This window comes from Sitodiplosis mosellana, unplaced genomic scaffold (genome assembly GCF_009176505.1).
Source record: "Sitodiplosis mosellana isolate CC-2019 unplaced genomic scaffold, AAFC_SMos_1.0 Smas_scaffold_15, whole genome shotgun sequence".
Lineage (NCBI taxonomy): Eukaryota > Metazoa > Arthropoda > Insecta > Diptera > Cecidomyiidae > Sitodiplosis > Sitodiplosis mosellana.
Window position 1 is genome coordinate 80,752 of NW_022595257.1, and position 20,085 is coordinate 100,836.

Here is a 20,085-nt window from a genome sequence, read left to right on the forward strand (position 1 = left end):
CCGTTTTTTTCAGCTCTTGGATTTTTTAACACGTAAAATACCTACTACACACACAAGCAGAAGCAAACAATAACCAGAAACAAAACACACGATGAAGCCCAAGTGAAACAAATTAATATTTTAACTGCGGATACGGAACATCACCATATTCATGCATACACGGACGCGTCTTCTGCTTCTTCTTAGGCACAACACAATACTACGCATACACCAAAATATTATGCAAATTTTATGGAAAACTTTTTTTTTGGATACGGTTCGGAAGACTCGTTTGTGTATCACACATAAACACACCTGAATGATAAAAATTCACACGAAATCATCATGAGCCGAATCTGGTTCGTGTTCATTTGAAATTCCGTAAAATCGGTTCTTATACTATGTTTTTGGTATTATCACATGAGCAATAAGATAATCAAAACACAATCACACTCACACACTCACACACTCACACGAAAAGAGATCCTAATGTCGTAACATAAGCGCGCAATTATTCGCATTTTATGAATTTTTGTCAATGTGATGCGATTGAAGAAGCAGAGGAAAAAAAGTGTAAAAACACTAATTTTCAGGCATTTCAAATATTTTTTCGTCATTTTTAATTGCCCACGCTTGCGGTTGCTTAGAAATATACTTGAATCATATGGGAATTTTGTTTTACGATAAAAATAAAACGAAAAATTGTAGATAAACACAAGAAAAATATTTAAAAAAAAAACCTGAAGAAAATGGAAAAAAGAACACACACAAAAAATTGAATACTAACGAATAGCAAAATAGAGTTGCTCTGAGCTTCGCAATCGCGGCTGACAGAATGATTTGTGAATTTGGTACGAAATCGTCAATTAATGAATTTTTGCGGCTGCCATTGATGGACAAATCAATGTCCATCTTATTGATTGTATCTGGATCCACGTCGCACACATCATAACCATCGTCATACAATAATTGTGAGCCTTGTTTTGACGATCGTCGCGATGTCGTGTACTGTTGATGCGCTTTCCTCGATTTCTGCAGGTAGTTGACCGTTCCAATAGTGTTGGTAATTTTTGCAACATATTTTGAAAACATCATTTTTGTTTGTTTGTTTTGTCACTCTTTTTCGTTTAAAATAAATAACTTAATTTGTTCGCGATATGCTTTGATTTTCCTTAACACACGTTCTTATTGATACTAAAGTGTTTTTTTTTCTTTCGTTCAATTTTCAATACGCACGGAATAGTGTCTCTTTGTTTTCACGTTTTGTGATTCAGATTTATATATTGTTCATTTATAGATATTATACGGATGTGAATAAACCTTTTTTTTTTCTTCACACTTTCGACTCTTGGACTTTGTGTATGTGTGTGAGAATTCAAAAAAAAACTGCATTCACTCCGCGGGTGCGCTCAATTTGTGCAAAATGCGTTTATTTCTTCTTTGGTTTCTTTACTGATTCGGATGATTTGGTTTCGGCATTTTTGGCTTTGGCTTGATCTTCCAAGTTAAGAATGGCTTCGACGATGTGCTCAAAGAAAAATGCTCCAGACATTTTGACGAAACTTTTATTTTACTCTCAAAAAATACTCGTGCAAAAATTAATAAATTCGATTGCAAACACTTTTTTTTCTTCTGGTAAGTGTTTTCGCTGTTTAATAACAATGTTCTCTTCTGTTTTCTTTTTAAATAACCACGTTATTCGTTTCTGTTTCGTTTGAAGAATTTCTCGTTTGCTTTAAATTGAATTCTTGTTTTATTTCTTTCTTTCACAATTTAATTTATCTCAAAAAAAATTGATTATTTTTTCGGAACAACAAAATTCAATTTTTATTTTTGTTCAATCGCAAAAAAATACGGTTTTTTTTCTTCTCGTGTACGTCGTTTCTCGTTGTAGGGCGCGTGTGCGCTAAACGCAATTGACGATCTCTTGATTGAGGAATATCAGTCAGAACTAAAGCTGTTTGGCGACATTTCTGCTTATTATATTCGGTGAGATCTGTCGCCGCAAAAACATATGCATGCCGCGAGAGTAGTCGGGCCGTGTCAGTGAGTCGAATGTGCGAAAAGAAAGAAAAAAATAAACAAATACACATGTACGTATATTGAAGCGTTTGGGCTCTCTTTCTCGATGACGCGACACACGTTCGGTGTGTGACCAATACGCGACGAATCGACACACTCATTCAGCTTTGATGTGGCATGGTGTGTCTGTGTGTCACTGTGTTTAATCATTATTCGTATCGTGGTTGACGTACAATATGGGTTTTGTATGTGGTGTACTACATGTACGAGGCGCGCATTAGACGCGCGCCAAATGTGTGGCCATCATTACATGCTCGACAACAATAAAAATGTGGTTCGCAAATTAAAGAAAACAACAACAACAACAATAACAACACCACACCACACCACACGAGAAAGAAACCGCATAATAAACAAGAAATGAATTTTTAACTAGTCGAATGTGTGTGAGTGCATTCATTCCATAGTCGTATATAATGTGCTGCACGTACGTATCGGTGGAATTTGAATATTTGCGCTGGGTTTTGTTTGTTTTTCGTTGTTGTCTTGCGATTGTGATGTGCGTGTGATAAACAATATTGTTACCGGTCATAAATTCTTGTTTTTTGTTTCGCTCTCTTCTCTCGCTCTAGCTCGTGCTCAATTGATTCCTTCTGACTGGACCCAGGCTCCAATACGTGGCTTCCCTGTCGTCGTCAACAGGCCAATGTATAATTATTTATCAAATTAGCGACGATAAACAAATCACAATGGAAAATTCTAATTTATTCTCAGTTTCACAAGTAACCACGAGTTTGTTTGAAATCGATGGACAGTCTTGTGATCCGATGTCGGCGTGTGATTCATTATCACCATGGCTTGCGAATTGACTCGTTTAATTTTGTCTACCAATTTCGTTGTATTCAATTGTATCCATGAAATTATCGCATTTTTAATTTTATCCACGTTAAGTCTCATCTGATTGTATCCATGAGTCGTCTCATTTATTTTTATCCACAAATTTGATTGTTTTCATGAAATCGGCTCATTTTGACCACCAATCCGTCAAGCACGTGTCCAATTTTAGGAAAAATAACGCAAAACTACGCGTTTTTTTTAAATAAATCGATGATCAAATTTCCATCCAAGCAATTGTTTTGTTTCAAAATATTCCAAACATTCTTGTATTTTATTCTCTAAACAGATAGTCAATAAACTGAATTTAAGTACGACTTTTACTCAAACCAACAATTTATAGGCATATAAAAATTGTTTCATTTTTTTCGTCTCCAATCACCGCAGTGTTTATTTATCAAATCTGTTGGAATCTCAACAATTTTCATTAATTTGCTCAGATGAAATAAAAACAGTGAATAATCTGTATTGACTGCATCTTTTGTTCTCTCTCTCTCTCTCTCTCTCTCTCTCTCTCTCTCTCTCTCAATCGACCGCATTAAAAAATGGAATGCGATAAACAAATTTTATTGTTTGATTTTTATGGAATTTAGCGAGCGATTCAGTTGTTCACTGAAGAAAAAAAAAAGTCAAGTAAGGAGCACATATTTTATGAAATTTTATTCAACAAAAGACACACAGACACCAATTTCGGATTGATAATTGAATAAAAAAGCGATATTTTTGGAACTTTCATTGGGATTGTTCATATTTTTTTTGTTGTATCTGCTTTGTTCTGCAAACGCATGTTGAAATATAGCATAGAAGTTTCAATTTCCATCAAAACACTTGGAAACAACACGAATCGATCGTATCTTCGTTTGGGTTTCGAACACGTCAATCTGAACATATGCAAATCCAATCGAGTGTTTTATTTTTATTCATGAAGCCGGTTTTTGGACTTGGCAAACTGAGCACGAAATAATCCTGAAGAATGATCTTAAGTGGACATGTGCAAAAATCAATGGCGACCAAAGCTAATGGAATGCACTTCAGCCGGTGTCACCACAGCCAGAGAGATGCTACTACTTATTCTCAAAGGCTTATTCTAGACTTGTTTTATAATTGCTCATGGTTTGCTAACATCACATGTTACTGCTCATTTTGACCAATTGCCAAAGAGTTCAAGTTGAAGATCATGTCCATGACACTTTTGGCATACCATCCTTCTTGCGTTTATCACACGCGGCAAATATTGACATAGAAACCAAAAATCCGATGAATAACACGAATAAATTTAAATTTAGTTTGATTTGATTTACTACGTCTAATCAATGCTCAATATATTCAAAGCGAGGTCGAAAAAATCATTTCGTGGTTAAATTCGGACCATACATCTTCATTTGCCAATACATTGAACCGTTGAAAACAAAAATAACCTTCAATATACGTTCTTTTTTTTTCATGAAACGTCTCTAATTTTATGCAACATTTTATTTCTTGGAGTTTTTTTTAATTTCTTCATTTCTTCTGTTTTGCGGAGCATTGAATAAAAATTACAATGAAATGCAGCATAAAAAGCATTAAAAGCATTTCCAAGAAGATGAAATGCAAGAAATATTTCGATAAAATACGATCAAAACAAAAGCCTCGCATTTTTATAGCGCTTTTTATTCTGACCTTTGTTCAGGAGATTTTTTTTTCGGTTCTTTTCAGAACATGTTCACTCTTTGTAATCATTTTTATTCGGGTAAAATTTTTTATGCTTATATTGCTCACTAAATGTTTAATTATTTGCATAATTCACACTAGTGAGTTGAGAATTCCACATCGTATCACCAGAGAATTGATGATTAGTAGCTTCTACAAACTGTAGAATCTACGGTGGTTCACTTTATACCGAAAAAAAAAGAACAAATGAAGGTCACTCTTGCTCTCAACTACCCAGCCATTCGAATAAAGTCATTGTTTTGTGTGAAAACCCGATAGAATGTACCAGACGATGAGAACTTTTAATTTCACGAAACAAAAAAAAAATTCCATAAAAATAGAATTAGAAATGCGATGTGATTTTTATTTTCGTTAAAACTCCGACCATTTTGGGCAAGTACTCATCATTATTATTCCGAATCGTGCGTTTCAAACGTCGAGCAAGAAACAATAAAATTGTTTTCGATTAACTAATATGCAAAGTAAATGCTATGACTACAAAATACGTCTATTTTATATCAAAAACGTGGCAGCAGCCACTTGAATCATCTGATTAAAAAAAAAAATAGAAACAAAATTACGTTGTTTGTAAAAGAGATAGTTGTGGGTCAATTGTAGCATCTGGCATTGCAATGAGTATCGATTAATGGAGCCAGACTAATCTGATTACCTATTAAAAACAGCGACTGTATGGCACACACTTATCCAATTCGAATAAAAAAAAAATTGTGATATCCGTGCTAGAAAACCGAACCATTACTGACCCACAAATCAAATTGAGAGTAGAATTTTTACATAATTAAACTGCTGTGTACTACATTAGAAAAAAATGGTTCATTTGAATAGAGAGAGAGAGACCCATTAAATGCACTCATAAAGCAATGCTTTTACTTTGAAGTGTCAGTATCAGCTCATTTCATCGAAGATTGCTGGAAGCGTAGTCTGTAACAGAAGCCAGTTTTGCACAAAACCCAGTCAGTTCAATCGACTCGGTTGTAAGGCAGTCTTAATTTGCGTGCAAAATGATGCGGAGAGCGCGTCTCACGTGCGTTGAATATTGAAGTAGAACACACTTGGATATGCAGATAGAAATCAGAATTATTTCCACGTCGCCATAAATGGAGTCGAGGAAAGACGCGTGCAATTTGAAATCTCTTTCGACGAAATCATTACGGATCAACATTTCGATTGAAGCAACAAAAAAAAAAAACAACAGCCATTGCCATTGAAACACCCAAATGGCATACGTGTAGAAAATTTTAACAAAAACAGAGCTGTTTTAAACAAGGACTTCTTTTGTGCAACACACATTCTTCCTGTGCAAAATACGTTCGGTCTTCCGACCCTCCAAACTGCATATTATCCCAATAAAGAGCTATTGTTTGCACTGCTTTGCATATTCAAGTTTTGTTTCCATTGTAAAGCGATCTTAATTTGCGTCAATGTCAGAGATTGAGAAGAGAAGGAAAATAAAATCACGACGATAAGCAATCGTTCAGTTGGTGAAGCACACATCAGACAGTTTCATCAATCATATCCCGCATTTTTAACTGCTTTGATTTGTGGCACAGATGCAATGCTTTGTCGATATTTAAAAAAAAACTATATTTTAAGTGAAGCATTTTACGTTCTTGAAAATTATTGCCACACTTAATGCAACTAATTGCATCACAATTATATGGAAATAAAAAAAGAAGAAGTGATAAAAACAGAATGGAATAAGAAAAAAAATTACATGAAAAAAGTGAAACGGAATGCGAAAAAAGGAGAAAAATATGCGTTATTCTGGTGGTGACGCGACAGAATTGAAGCAGCAATCACTTTTAATGCGAAGCAGTTCTTTTTCCGAAAACAAGACTTGGTTTCAAAGAATACAATCAATTCATTGTGGAAAAATATTCAATGTTGACATAGCAACGGATGCTGACATTTACTGGCATTTTTGCAATGTGTATTCATTGTTAAATGACCAATCATTGTAGCGAATTGTCATACAAAATGTACAAGTGAAACATTAGACTCAGGAATTTCTCAAGCAAATTCTCAAGCAGAACATACTTTGGGATCTAATTACATAATTTGCAACGTTTGCAACAATTATGCTTCATTTAAAGAATGAAGTTGCTTCATTTAAAGAATGAAGTTGCTTCATTTCCAAGGCACATGAATGTACAGGTGAAGCACTCAGAAAATCAGGCTCGAGTTACATTTTTCATTAGTGCTCGATTTGCATTCAGTTTTTATTTGCATTTTTTTTTTGTTGATTTTTGATTTGCATTGAGTAATAATTTTCGATTTGTAGTCATTTTCAATTCAGCCGAATTGAATTTGGAAATTTGCTTGATTTGGAATAATTTTCGATATTCATTTTTGTACTTGCATGCGAAAATTTCGCATTGCAAAATGCACGTACGCCTCTTTTGTCATCCAATATCCGTAGTGTTGGAAATTTTGCTGAAATATTTTAAAATTGTTGAAAATTGTGTTTAAATTAATTCGGAATAAATGTTCAAAAGCCTTTTAATTTAATGAACACATAAAATGTTCGAAGAACTTGAAAAAAAAAATCGGTTAAATTAACACGAGCTGTTGATGATATTCTGTAGCATCTGCCTTGAAAAATGTCTTAAGTTTTGTCTTGAATGCAAAATTCCGGGCAAAACTGCAACGTCTTCCTTATTTGATGATAAAATTGTTGATTTTCTTGGTTCTCTCTACTGAAACCGGGAAGATCATATTGCAACGGAATGAAAACAATTATGATTATACTAAGTAATTAGCGACGCTTTAATGCAAGCCATCAGAAAAATGTATGCGAACAAATTAAAAACGCAAGATGACTCTGTTGACAAGAAAGATGTTGATGAAAAACAGCCATGTTTGCGTTTGGCAATCATTTGAAGCGTAATTTATTTTGTGTCGTAAATGAAGTGAGTAAATACTTTATTTTGAATTTCAAAGAAGAGAAGAAAAACAAAATGCTCATACACATGAAGAACATGAAGATTGACTTTTGAAAGAAACGCATTTACTTGAAAAACATCATCACGAAGCACCCTTTTCAAACGTTCTAGACGAGCCTAAACTCTCAATAATGGGTATAGGCTCTTATTGAGGGGATTTTCGAACGCATTAAGAACTCAAACCACAAAACGCGTAATAAATCCGCTGTCGAATATTCCAGTGCCCAAACGCAAATAACGATGCTCAACAATGAGATTCATTATGACTTGTCTAAATTTAGAATAGTGCGGCCGAAAATAATGCTGGTCAAACGCTAATTTGTAAACAACGTCCATTTCGAGTCACAGTTGAGTGAAAAAAAAACTTCACATCAATAAAGTTGTTTGATGAAGAGCAGCGCGTAGCTTGGCTACGTCTTTATGCGAATCAAAAGACATATTGTTTGACCTCGTTCAGCACATGTTCTATTCGATTGTTCGGTTCCAGTGTATTCCGTATGGGTGTCAATTGAATCAATCAATTGAATATAATCGTCTTTCGGCCATGCCATTCAATTCAATGGCAACAAGGCTTGTCGTATTTCAATGCATTTACTATTTCTATTAGCACGAGGTAATCAGTCTGATTGATTCTATCATTCTCTCTTTTCGCAGAAATGACAAAAGTTCAATTTGAAAGTGACAGATCTCGGGCTTTTCTTTGTGTAACACAAATTTGTGTTGAAATCAATTGCTGATATTGGTCTGACATTGAAGTTGAATGCGCCAGCAAGCGGTGAAAGTTATACACCAAGAGTTCAACACTCAAGCTGTCTTGATTTGAGGGACTTAGTAGATAACGACACGTTCACTAAACATGATCGCATTTTCGTACGATGGTCACTGTTAAGTGATTTCGGATACGCAAAAATGATGGAAGAAATAAAAAAAAGAATGGCGTCGAATATAGTCAACTACTTGTTCAATAGTTTAAGCATGGTGTGTTAATTGATTTGTTTACGATGTAGAAAATTATAATTATTCGCATTTCGCATCAACGCCAGCCAAGTAAATAGAATGTCGTGAATGTTTTATTTGTATATACACTTTTTTTTCTTTCGTGTGTGATTGTGCTGATGGTGTTTTTATTACGTACGTGACAATTATTTCGAGTCGCAAGCACGCGGCTTATCGGCTCAATTCACTTGAATTATACATTCTTCTTATCCAATAAACCTTGTGCGGTTCAATCGCTTATCGCCTTTTGTACCTCAAGTGGTGCGTGATTGATTTGCAGGCGGAACACTACATTTGATTAATCCCGTAGAATTTGATGGAATGAGAAAATACTTACGAAACTCTCAATCGATTTTCACTACGGCACCACTCTGTCTACAAACATACTTTCGGTACGAAAAACTAGCGAATAGCATTGTTTAATTATTCCTGTCAAAATCAATTCTTAACTCTTGAACGCATTCGTTATTCACGGTTGAATTGAGAAGCTTATGTAGTTTTACTGTGTTGCTTTTACGGCTTCGATTGAAATTACTTACAATCTCTTCGATCTTTGCTTACCACCAAACGGAGCTGAGAGCATTCCACTTGTATCAGTTTTAGTAAAATCGATTTTTTCCACTTTAATTCAAGGAAAAGACGATTAATCGTCACAATTGATAGCATTTTCTATCGCGTTTCGAAATACTTCCTTCGAATATACACTACAGGCCATAATTAGGGATACTAAAATAAAATTTTTCTGCATTTTTCGAGCATTTTCAGTCCAAAATTGATATTGGATATGAAAACTTATCAAAATTCTGACCGAATGGAAGATTTGGAAGATAACATTTAGCCGGACCGAATGTTCGAAAAATGTAGAAACAATATATTTTATACCAGGGAGGGTTATCTATACGTTTGGCCTATAGTGTAACTTGAAATCTTCCGTTAAAACATATACTTGAAATCGGAAAAACTTCGAAAATATCGACTTTTCGGTAAAGTTCAACAAAAATTGTTGTAACAAAAAAGTTTTTATATCCGCTTATCCACCAGATGCAAACTATTCTAAGACGTATTTCCATACTCATTAAATTCATATTTATTGCTATTGCACTGCTAATGGTGCAGGTTTTGTATGAAACGGGTGACGCTTTTGTTGTGTTTTCAAGTGTTTAAGATTAATTTATTTGCAGAAAATGTGCTGCGAAACGTGTCGTTTCTCTGATATCGTAAAATGAAATGATTATTTCATTGATTTTTCATTCATTTACCCGAGGAATACAAATAAACCTGTTGTTTCAAATTTATTGAGAGAAAAAAAAACTCGAATTTTTCTCATTTTTATTGGAATAAAACCTCTTTTGATTTATGATTTAATTGGCATTTATGATTCTTTTAGCATTTATGCCAACTTGTTGTACCTAACAAAAAAAAACCTAAAGAATAATTGTTATAACAAGTACTTTTCTAAGCCTATTCCCACACGCAATTCGAAGAGATTAAATGCAAATGTTAACAACTTTGCCATTTTGAGTTGCTAAGGGTGCAAATCTGTTTGCCTAACGGAAAAAGTACTAGAAAAAATAGCGTCGAAATATAATTGTTTTATAGGCTATAATCTTTAATACTTCCTAATTTAGAAATATCTGCATTATCTATGAGGTATATGAGTCGAAATCGTATAGAAAGCCGCCATATTTATGATTATTGCAGCCTTTTTGATATACATGCTTGGTCTTATCAATATAATTGGACGTTTTGCTCTGCAATTTTGAGAGAAATCTGTTGTAGAGAGATCCGTGGGTTGATGGATAAGATTTTCTTATTAGAGCCGTGCCGCTGTTGATGGCTATGAAGAAAAAAAGAATTAGGAATGAAGAAAATAATATGGAGCACTCCAAAACAATACCTAATTTAATATGGAGCAAATTCAAGAGCCAAGAGCCTAAAAGATTAGAAAGATCTTTTTTTTGAAGAGATTAGCACAGGCGAATGTCTATGTGTAGGCCTATAAGAACTTCGAAAACAGCCGAAAATAAATTGGCAGAGAATGGGCCAATTTAGGCATTATAAAGATTACGAAGATTCAGAGACGTAGATCTTCGAGTGATAAATTGGTAAAACAATAATTTGCTATCAATTAACAAGCATAAAAATAAAATTTATGCTCATGTGCGACGCTTCCTTGTACATAAAGAACAGATGAGGTCACAGATTTGTTTGAGCAATTATCAAGGGGCTAAAGTATATACAAGGCGTAGTTCACAACGGACAAATTGTGGGAAAAGAATTGAATGTGAACTCAGGCCATATAGATAATGGTAATTTTGCCATTGTGATTCAAATTGAATCACCAGAACTTTTTAAATAACACATCGTCGGAGTGTCGACTGTCGGCTGTCGATACACTCTCGGAGGTTGATTTATTTGGATAAACATAGCAGCAGCACGTGTGATTTGAACTACATCGTAAACTAGCATTTGAATTTGCATGACAAATGAAGTCGCTGAGATTTGGCATCGTTCAATTCTCTGTCATTTTTTTGTTCTATCTCTATCTCTCTGAGACTCTCTGCATATCTGTCATTCTGAATCTGTGTCTTTCTATCCCTCTTCCTCTCTGTTTTCCTGCGTTTCTTCCAACCGAAATGTTGTTTTGGTTCAAATAGGCACATTTCCGAGTATTGATGTAAAACGCAAACAATCGTACAAATTCGGAAACAAAAACAACGTTGGGAATTTTTGAGGATCATTCACCATTTTAAGAATTGAGTAGCCAAAACAACAAAAAACTCAAATAAAATGGGTATGCTTTGACAGCGAGATTTCGACACAGACACATTTTGTGAATGAAAAATGAACTTCAAATGAGTGCACCCACATACGAGACATAACAAGTAGTCTCTTTGTCACTCTCATCGAGACTCTCATACATAAACATACTGCGATACATTTTAAGACGCCACAAATTGGCACACGAAAAACAGCACACACAAACAAAAACATTGGATATTTGCTACCGAAATACAAATCGTCACCTTGACTTTGGCCAGTAAACATTTTACGTTAAGCAAATCGGGTTTGTTGTTTGTATCAATCGCAATTTAACGATCACATGTGAACCAAAAAAACACCGTGGGTCTTTGTGAAATCTCTGCAAAAATTCGTGAAATGATAGAAGAGTTTTTTTTATTGAAAATCAATCTGGCGCTGACATAATTGTATTATTTATATCGAGGTGATGCTTGCATTGCGATAACCTGTACAGGCAGCTGCTAGACTCTCTTTTGTTTTTTTGAAAAAATGCACGCATGTTCCTGAATTTTTTTTCCTCTCGTGTCTTTCGACACGATTGCATTGAAAATACCTACACCTTCGTCTGTTCTGACAGCGCAATGAAATGGATCGACTTTTTTTTTCGTCACATGAAGCACTCTAACTCAGATTCATTCAATCAATTATTCTTCTCGAAATGTAAAACAAAGGCGACTTTTATGATGTCATTTACTTTTTTGCAATTAAAAATTCAAGCGGTTCGAATGAATTTTTGCAAGAATGTTCAATATGTATTGGCAATGTTATATCATCCATTCAGAATTTGATGTATTCTTGCATTGAAACGTTGTAAATTACAACGCTATAATATGCATTACAACGCATGTTGAAACTTCAATGACGAAGCAAAGCCTCATCGAAGCATACAGTACAACAGTGTTTTTTTCTCACATAACTACGTAAAACTTGAAAATGAATAAATTCATAAAGTAAATGCTTCATATTAAAAAAGAAATGTAAATAAATCGGTAGACAAAACGAATGTGGAAAATTCAAATATGTAGAATAAACATAGATAAATATGAAATTATTCAGCATCTTAAAGAATTTTACGTATTTCTTAATTATGAATTCCAATGAGGCAAGCCATCGTCATTTTCACTTTAAGGTTTATTTAAACGGTTCAATATACAATGAATCTAGATTAAATTTAAAAAGAATTTCAACTTGAAATCCGTTCTCGTTTCATATTTGTACAGACGCAGAGACAATTTTTCCACACATCTGTGTCACGATTTCGAGAGATTAGGCGCAAATTTACTTATGAACAAGAGAGAAAAATAATCATCATCATTTCTCGCAAAGTTCGAAGTTAATATATTATAGATGTTTTATGGAATTTTGAGCACATATGCTTCGATCTCGACATGTGATTAAATTAATCAAGATGAAAGAGTTTCCATAGAATTGGACTCAACGTTGAAATGGAAGAAATTTTTTGCTTTTTAGCGAAGAAGATATTGCGTGTATAGAAACGATTTTCTGACCACATTGCATTTTCTTGTTTTTTTATGAAAAATGTTCTATGCACCATGCACCATGTTCGGAACATTGAACCATGTTCATTGAACATTTTTCAGTAGTACTTTTAGACGTGATTTTCAACTACTCCTAAATTTTTTTCTCTCTTCTAATACTCTCGTAATTTTTTGCATCATTTTCACCATTTCCGTCTGGTAGGAAAGTTATTGTGAATGAAAAACGCAGTAGAAATGTTCTAGATGCGAGAATGACATGAAGAGAATGACACCGTCATTATTCCACAATTTTTGTATCATTAATCCACAAATGATTAGATGAGATGCGAAAAATTGCAATTCAGTGCAATTTTGCGTCATCAAATGGATTTGATGATGCGCATTGGTCGGTCATGAATCACACTCTGGTCAAGGCCAATAGTCTGACTAAGAAATGTATCCCACCATTAGATGTTTATTGTTTTATTGTCGGATTATTGTTAGAAATCACATTTCGATTCTGAATTTTAGAACAGTCATATTTCCTTGAATAAATCCTACCTCAAAGCAAGTTGTTGAAATATATATATATAACAACAATGACAAAAACAAGAAATATAAATCCTCCGAAAACATTACTACGTTTATAATAATGTTTTAGTAAGAAATTTAGCATTTCGTCATCAAAACGCCAAATTTGATTGGGAGTCACATTGAATTTTTCCCAAAATTCTGTCTGAGTCAGCGAATGACACTCGCAGAGTGTTTAACATATCACAAGATCTCTACCAAATGGGTAAGTTAGGTTCGAGGGGAGAGAATTTTTAATGCATCGTCGGTTTTTACCGATCGACTGTTGATTACATTTTTTTAGCGACATTTGGTTGATTACGTGACAACTAGCAAATAAGTGACGTTCTTTTGAATTTACAATTGATCTGTCGGTTTTCTGTCGAAATTCCACAATGATCTGATGTCAAGACGTTATAATATCGATTGCACGAACCCAGTGTTAAAAATAAATTGTAATTGAAAAGTGAAGAGCGAAAAAAAAACTGCAATCATAATAAATTGATAATCAGATCGCTGTTTTTGTTATAATTTATCGCAAAAATCTACAAATGCGTCAAACGAGATAAGATGAAGAGACGAAATACCTTAATCGATTGTTGTCAAGACGTTTGATTAGTGTTAAATATTGTTTCGCAAATTGGTAATTGCACGGCATGTCACTCTTCACGATTGGCGATTGACGTCTTTGGGGCACACTCACACCGGGCGATAACAACAACAAGAACGAACAAAAATAAAATCACAACAAAAAAAAAATCGTTGTAAACAACGTGTCTTTGTTATCGAACTTTGATTTTAATGTCAAGCACATACAAAATGTATCCAATAAAAAAAATATAAAATCGAAGGTCCATCCGTGCGGCATGCACACAATATGCGTTTCAAGTATGCACAAATCGGATTGATTGGTTGCGCGCGCTAGTCGAACCACCATGAACAAATTCAAGCACATAAAATGATATCACTAAATGAAACTGCACGAAAAATGCTGTGTATGATATGGTCAAGCCAATGTCAATGTCTGATAGAGAATAGATTCTCTACGGAAATGATGATTCCGGTGTGGCGAAGAATTAGCTCGCGATAACCAACGCAACTAGTTAAGCACTGAACGAGAGAGCAAAAAACACTGATGATGCACAGAGAGAAAAAAAAACTTATTCAAAGAACGGAAGTTTCAATATTCGAAATAGTTGGGGAATCTTCATGCGTGCTCGTTCGAGAAAGAAAAAAATGTCCGCATCGTCAATGCTGAATCGTGAATGTCCACCACAATTTCCGTATCGTATTCAACTGAAACAATTAACGTTTTTTTGTTTACACTTGTCAAAATACGTGATAAAATTATGATTTATTGCCGGACAAAGGATAATGATTAGTGTGTGCGAATGTGTTTCAGATGAAAACTTAATTATAAAATGCCACTGACTTCCAACTAAATCACACAGTTTTATTCACGCAATTGACTGGAACTGACTTTAATTTGGCTCAACTAAATAATATTTCGGTGATTTTTGTTTTTCGTTCCTTTTGTTTATTGCCAATTTTTGTCGCAAACACACTCGCAATTTTAAATGAAAGACACGTTTTTACGGCTGCCGAACAATTATATTTTTTTTTAAATAAATGCTTCTTCGTCTGAACGGTGTGCGCACTGTTGAATGAAACAGCCAAATGGATTTGAATTTGAATAAAGAATTCAAATTCATTACATTTTTCACGGCTAACAAGCATAACTTTGACGACTTGTAATTGGTTGCGAGCATTGAGCTAAGCGCGCTGTGTATGGATGGCAAAAACACATATATTTACAATTAAATGACACATTAATCTATCGCATATGATTCGTAATAAGCCAAACAACGCCAATAATAACGTCTGTTTTATACGACAACCAATTATATGCAAATTTCCGTTCAATGTGGTTGATGATGTGTGTAGGTGTTCATGGGATGTATAAAAAAAAATATATATATATATCAAAAATGCGCGCGCCTGCCACACTCCAGTAATAACAACAACAACGAAGATGAAAACAATCACAAACAAAAAGATGGATGTCAATTTCAATAAGTTTACTTAATGTGTTTGATGAAAACAACTGAAGCGAATCACGAATGATTGATAGACAATTGGTGCCAAGTATGCGTATACGGCAGGCTTTTCGATCGAATGTTAAGCATTTTGTCGTGAAAATAGTTTGATCATAGAGTTTTTCGATACGATGTTCTAAATTGGTTTGAAATTGCTGTAAATTTTGTTCGGAAAAAAAATTTCTGTCAAAATTCATCCAAAATTCCATGCTTGGATTGATAGCAAAATGCCATTAAATCAATGCGAATTTTTTCTACGAATTTTTTTCTGTGAAATTGATGAAAAACCAAAATGCGAACGAACCGAACTGCCAATTTACGCTTGATGTCACAAACAACGAATAAATTAGTGCCGGTAGCGTTTTGAATGACCGACAAAAAACGTGCTCTTTGATGTTCTCTGCACACATTAATACATTAGACTCTTGTGGATATTATAATCAAAACAAACCATTTAATCCTCGTTCGTTTCTTCGTTCCCTTCTCTCTTCAATCTATGCATAAAATTAAACCAGTTTGGATTCTCCATTTAGGTTCATCTGGTTTTTTTCTTCGATGTTGGTATCAAATTTCCTTTTAAATTTTTTCTTTGCCTTGCCTCAAACGCAATCAAAAGTGCTTTACTTCTGAATTCCGTCTATAATTTGTGCATAGTTGTGTGACTCGCACTTTCATGGCGTATGTGTGGTTTAAACATGGCGTACGTACGGCATAAGTACGTATGAGATTGGCATACCCAAAGCAAACAGCAGACGCATCAAAAGCCACTCGGATCAACTTAGATAAGCTGATATACGATAATTATACCATGTGCAAATTTGTGGATGGCTTTCTTTTATGTCAACAATGCTTATTGCGGTAGAGAAGAAGACAAAACTGATGCATTATGCTTGCAGAGCCGGTTTATGAACGATAAAAAAAAGTGAGTGTGATAAGAGCACGACAGCAAATGACACACCAATAAGTTTTGAAATAAATTCGCGGGCTAAATTTAGAACTGCGCGTCGCAAACGCATTCTTTCTTGCTCAGCTCATATCTCAAATAGCTTTATGGCATATTATATTTTATAATTCGGTTGATTGACATGGCTAAATGTGAACATTTTTTTCTTTCGGCAACAATTTTTATCAAAGCAGTCCAATTCAGTAATAAAAATGATGATAAAATTAATTACTCCGTTTCGTACTCCAATTTCGAAGTGTTAAATTGATGTGTTTATTTCAAGTTAAATTGTTTTCAGTCATCCCTGAGCAAATAGAACAATTTGACTGTAATTTTCGTTTTCACCTTGAGGAAAAATTGTCGTTTTTTTTTCTAGAATACGGAGAAAACTTTAACGAACGATGAAAACTTCGTAGAATTATAGAAAGAAAAACTTCTTCAAATTAAGTTTCCTTCATCCGAATTCGACGGAAATTTTACGGAATCAAGAAAACTTCGACAGGAAACTTTGAAATATTATTTTTCGAAAACTTTGACACAAATTATACTTCGATAGAAATTGTTGTTAAACTTGACGTTTTACAAATGTTTACTTTATCCAACACGAATTCTCAATGATTTGACATAGATTCAAGCCGTAAAATTAGTTAAAATGTAGAGCTAAAGCATTTGCTTTGTTCGAGTGCTATGAAATCGGTTCAAGTGCATCGAATTGAAAGAATGTGAATATTTAGTTTGAAAATGCTAATTCGATGCTTGCAAATATTTTTGTCATTACGTGGGTAAATTGGAAGTTCCCAGTGTTTTTACGGTGTTTTTTCCTCAAATTTTTTCATTATTTCGAAGAAAAAAATCGAAAAAATAACATTTTTTAACAAGGAAAAGAAGAACATTTCTCGTCAAAATCGGGAAAACCGAAAAATTCTTCGAAAAGAAAAAGCGGGGTATGTTTTGTATTTGAAGCATTAGAAACTTCCCCATCGCCCATTAGACATAAACTGAGTAATTGTCACGACTTTCCCTTTTTATCGTAACATTCAATATTGAATCATCGTTGGCTGGCCGTTGTGGCCACAATGACGCAAAATGACACATCCGACCGAGAATGCAACTGCAAAAACAAAGCAAAATGCACCAAGAAATGGTGACATATCCATTTATGAATGGATTGAAGTCGCTAGGGTTTTCCGTTTGATTAAATATATGTTGTTGTTTATGAAATTATAATGAATAATTTGATGCAGTATGCACTTTATTAGCGTTGAAGGTTAGATCGAACAATAGAAAACTAGATGAGTCTCCCATTCGGCACATTGTATGTTTTTGCTAAGAATCGTGAGTTTCAATTCGAAAAGCCTCACATAAAACTCCTGAAGTTAGGCAATGTGACGGATTGAAGGAAAACGCGAATTGACGAATCGATCGATTTCATTAACACTGTTAATTTAACAGTGTACATTATGAGCAACAAGAGTGATGCGATTTTGCTAAATGATGATTGAGCCCGACTAATTACACTTTTGTATATGGAACAAAAGCGTTTGCATTTTAAATGCGATGTATTTGTTACACGAGCAGAGAGTGTCGATATTCCGATAAGTTTCAACGATATAGAAAATTATACCAGGGCGAATACTGCAATTTCAATATATATGTATATAAAATAAAATAAAATCAAAAGCACGGTTTGAAATTGCAAAATCATTTACATAAAGCGCACACTCGATCTTGACTTGAATAAAGGTGTTAAATTAACTTTTGCCAATGATTAACGCCAAATTAGCAATGCCTTATTGTGGTGGCGTGAATTAATTCTAATTGTAATCGCGCTTTGACTCATCGATTTATCTCCCTCTTTGAAAGGCAAACGATCAGAAGAGAAAAAAACAGCACAAGTTCTCTACTTAATTTGTATGCCGTAATTTGAAACCCCGTGAAGGACAAAGAACGAAAAAAAACATCGAGTCATAATGTGCAATTTATCATTAAAAATGATTGAATGATACTTACCGTTCTGTTGTTGGCTCAGCACAGATCAGCGGCTGTTTCAATTCAATCACTTGACCATTTTTCTCCTTTAGCTGACCACCATTTTCCATGTAATACTGGACCAACTCCGATAATGTTGCAAATTTTTCGCCTGAAATTGTCATTAGATTAGAAAATTGTTCAAATTTTGTTTGGAAAGCGATTGTATTATGAAAATAGAAATAGATTTAGTTAGAAAAAAAATGAACTTGATAAAGATGATATTCTTATCTAGACACATTTCCCTCCAGGAAAATTACGTTCAGAAAATTTTCGTTGAAGAAAATTTTGTCCAAAAAAGTTAAAAAAAAAAATTACTCACGAAAACAGATCTACCAAAACCAAATCACAACTTACCGCCATACAAATCAAAGAAATCGCCATTGTTTTGGATCTTAATGTGGGTCACCTCTTGTCCGCGACGCACTGATAACGTAAATGCACCGGGATTTGATGATGATAGCCGTGCCAAAAATGACCCATCAAAGCCACGTTCCAAAAGTAATGTTTCAGCATCCACGCCGCTTATGGATGGATGAAACCATCTGCAATATTCCATTTGAAAACGAACAATCTTTTTAACATTTGAAATTACAAACGATTTTTAAAGTAGTTGATTTATAGTGTTGAAGGGTGTATTTAAAATTCACGTATAAGTAGTGTTTGACAAATTGAGAGAATCGATTGCTTTTTGCACAGGGTTTTGCTTCGGAACGAAAACTCATGTGCCTAGATTAGGTTCGAGTTGTAGTTCGTTGAAGCTGTTGAACATTGAACGTCAACTGAAACGTTACGCATTTCCATTCGCAGCCACAGCCACACTGATGGCACGACCACACCGATACACACAAACACACATGAATGCAATTTTCGTCACTACATTTATTCTATGTTCGCCCGTGCGCACTGCAACTGGAAATAGGCAAGTTTTGCTGACGCACAAACACATAACAACTATGAAAATCCAATGCATACAGCGCGCTGCACATCCACTTTTGCATCGACTCACAACCACCAACGAAACGCACATATGTTGCGTTCTTTCAAAACTAGAGAAAACGGGTGCCCCGAGAAACAGAACATGACTATCACACACACACGTACGCGTCAAGCGAGTGGATTTTTCATTACAGAGGAACGGATGGATAAAACCTCGATTCAAGCTATAGTTGATTTGGAAAGCAAACCAAGCTGTAGGTTGCAAAGAAGAAGGGGTGAAAATAAACCACTGAAAACTGCTTTTCATCATACGCACTGGATGGCACCGCACCGCACCTCACTCACTCATGCACATACACAGACACAGGTATGACTCTCCAGCAAGGGTCGTTTTTTCTGCATAATTTTTAACCTTGAAAACTTCTCTATCCGGTGCATATAAGTATGTGGAGCTATTAGCGGACATAGGGTGCATGAATAATGCGAAAAAAAGACTGTGTGTAAATGGCAGCTCGCCAAGTATTTTCGACAAAGAAGAACATAAATCACGGGACCTCAAGGCCACCGTGACATTCACTAAATAACCAGAACCAAATTGATACATGCCACAGATGGCTTCTTGCGATTTCCCATGCCAACAAGCTCTTTGTGTGTATGTTTCTCTCTCTCTCTCTCTCTCTCTCTCT

The 20,085-nt window shown here is 34.7% G+C and overlaps 1 protein-coding gene and 1 long non-coding RNA gene across 4 annotated transcripts in view; both read right to left on the reverse strand.

Annotated features, from left to right (window-relative positions):
* LOC129568066 (tyrosine-protein phosphatase corkscrew) overlaps nt 1–20,085 on the reverse strand; it is a 44,294-nt gene that overhangs the window by 15,189 nt on the left and 9,020 nt on the right. Inside the window, exons 2-3 of one of the 3 annotated variants that reach the window (XM_055445591.1) lie at nt 18,818–19,005; nt 18,443–18,572 (exon numbers count right to left, since the gene is read on the reverse strand). In XM_055445591.1, coding sequence (XP_055301566.1) covers nt 18,443–18,572; nt 18,818–19,005 — 318 coding nt within the window. Of the gene's footprint in view, nt 1–766; nt 1,443–13,980; nt 16,361–18,442; nt 18,573–18,817; nt 19,006–20,085 lie in introns of those variants that run through there. The other 2 variants (XM_055445593.1, XM_055445592.1) reach the window with 2 other exon arrangements.
* Nucleotides 3,397–13,116, reverse strand: LOC129568067 (uncharacterized). Its single transcript, XR_008687903.1, has 2 exons — nt 10,441–13,116; nt 3,397–10,380 (listed from the first exon to the last, which is right to left on the reverse strand). It is a non-coding gene; the product is annotated as an uncharacterized LOC129568067 (long non-coding RNA).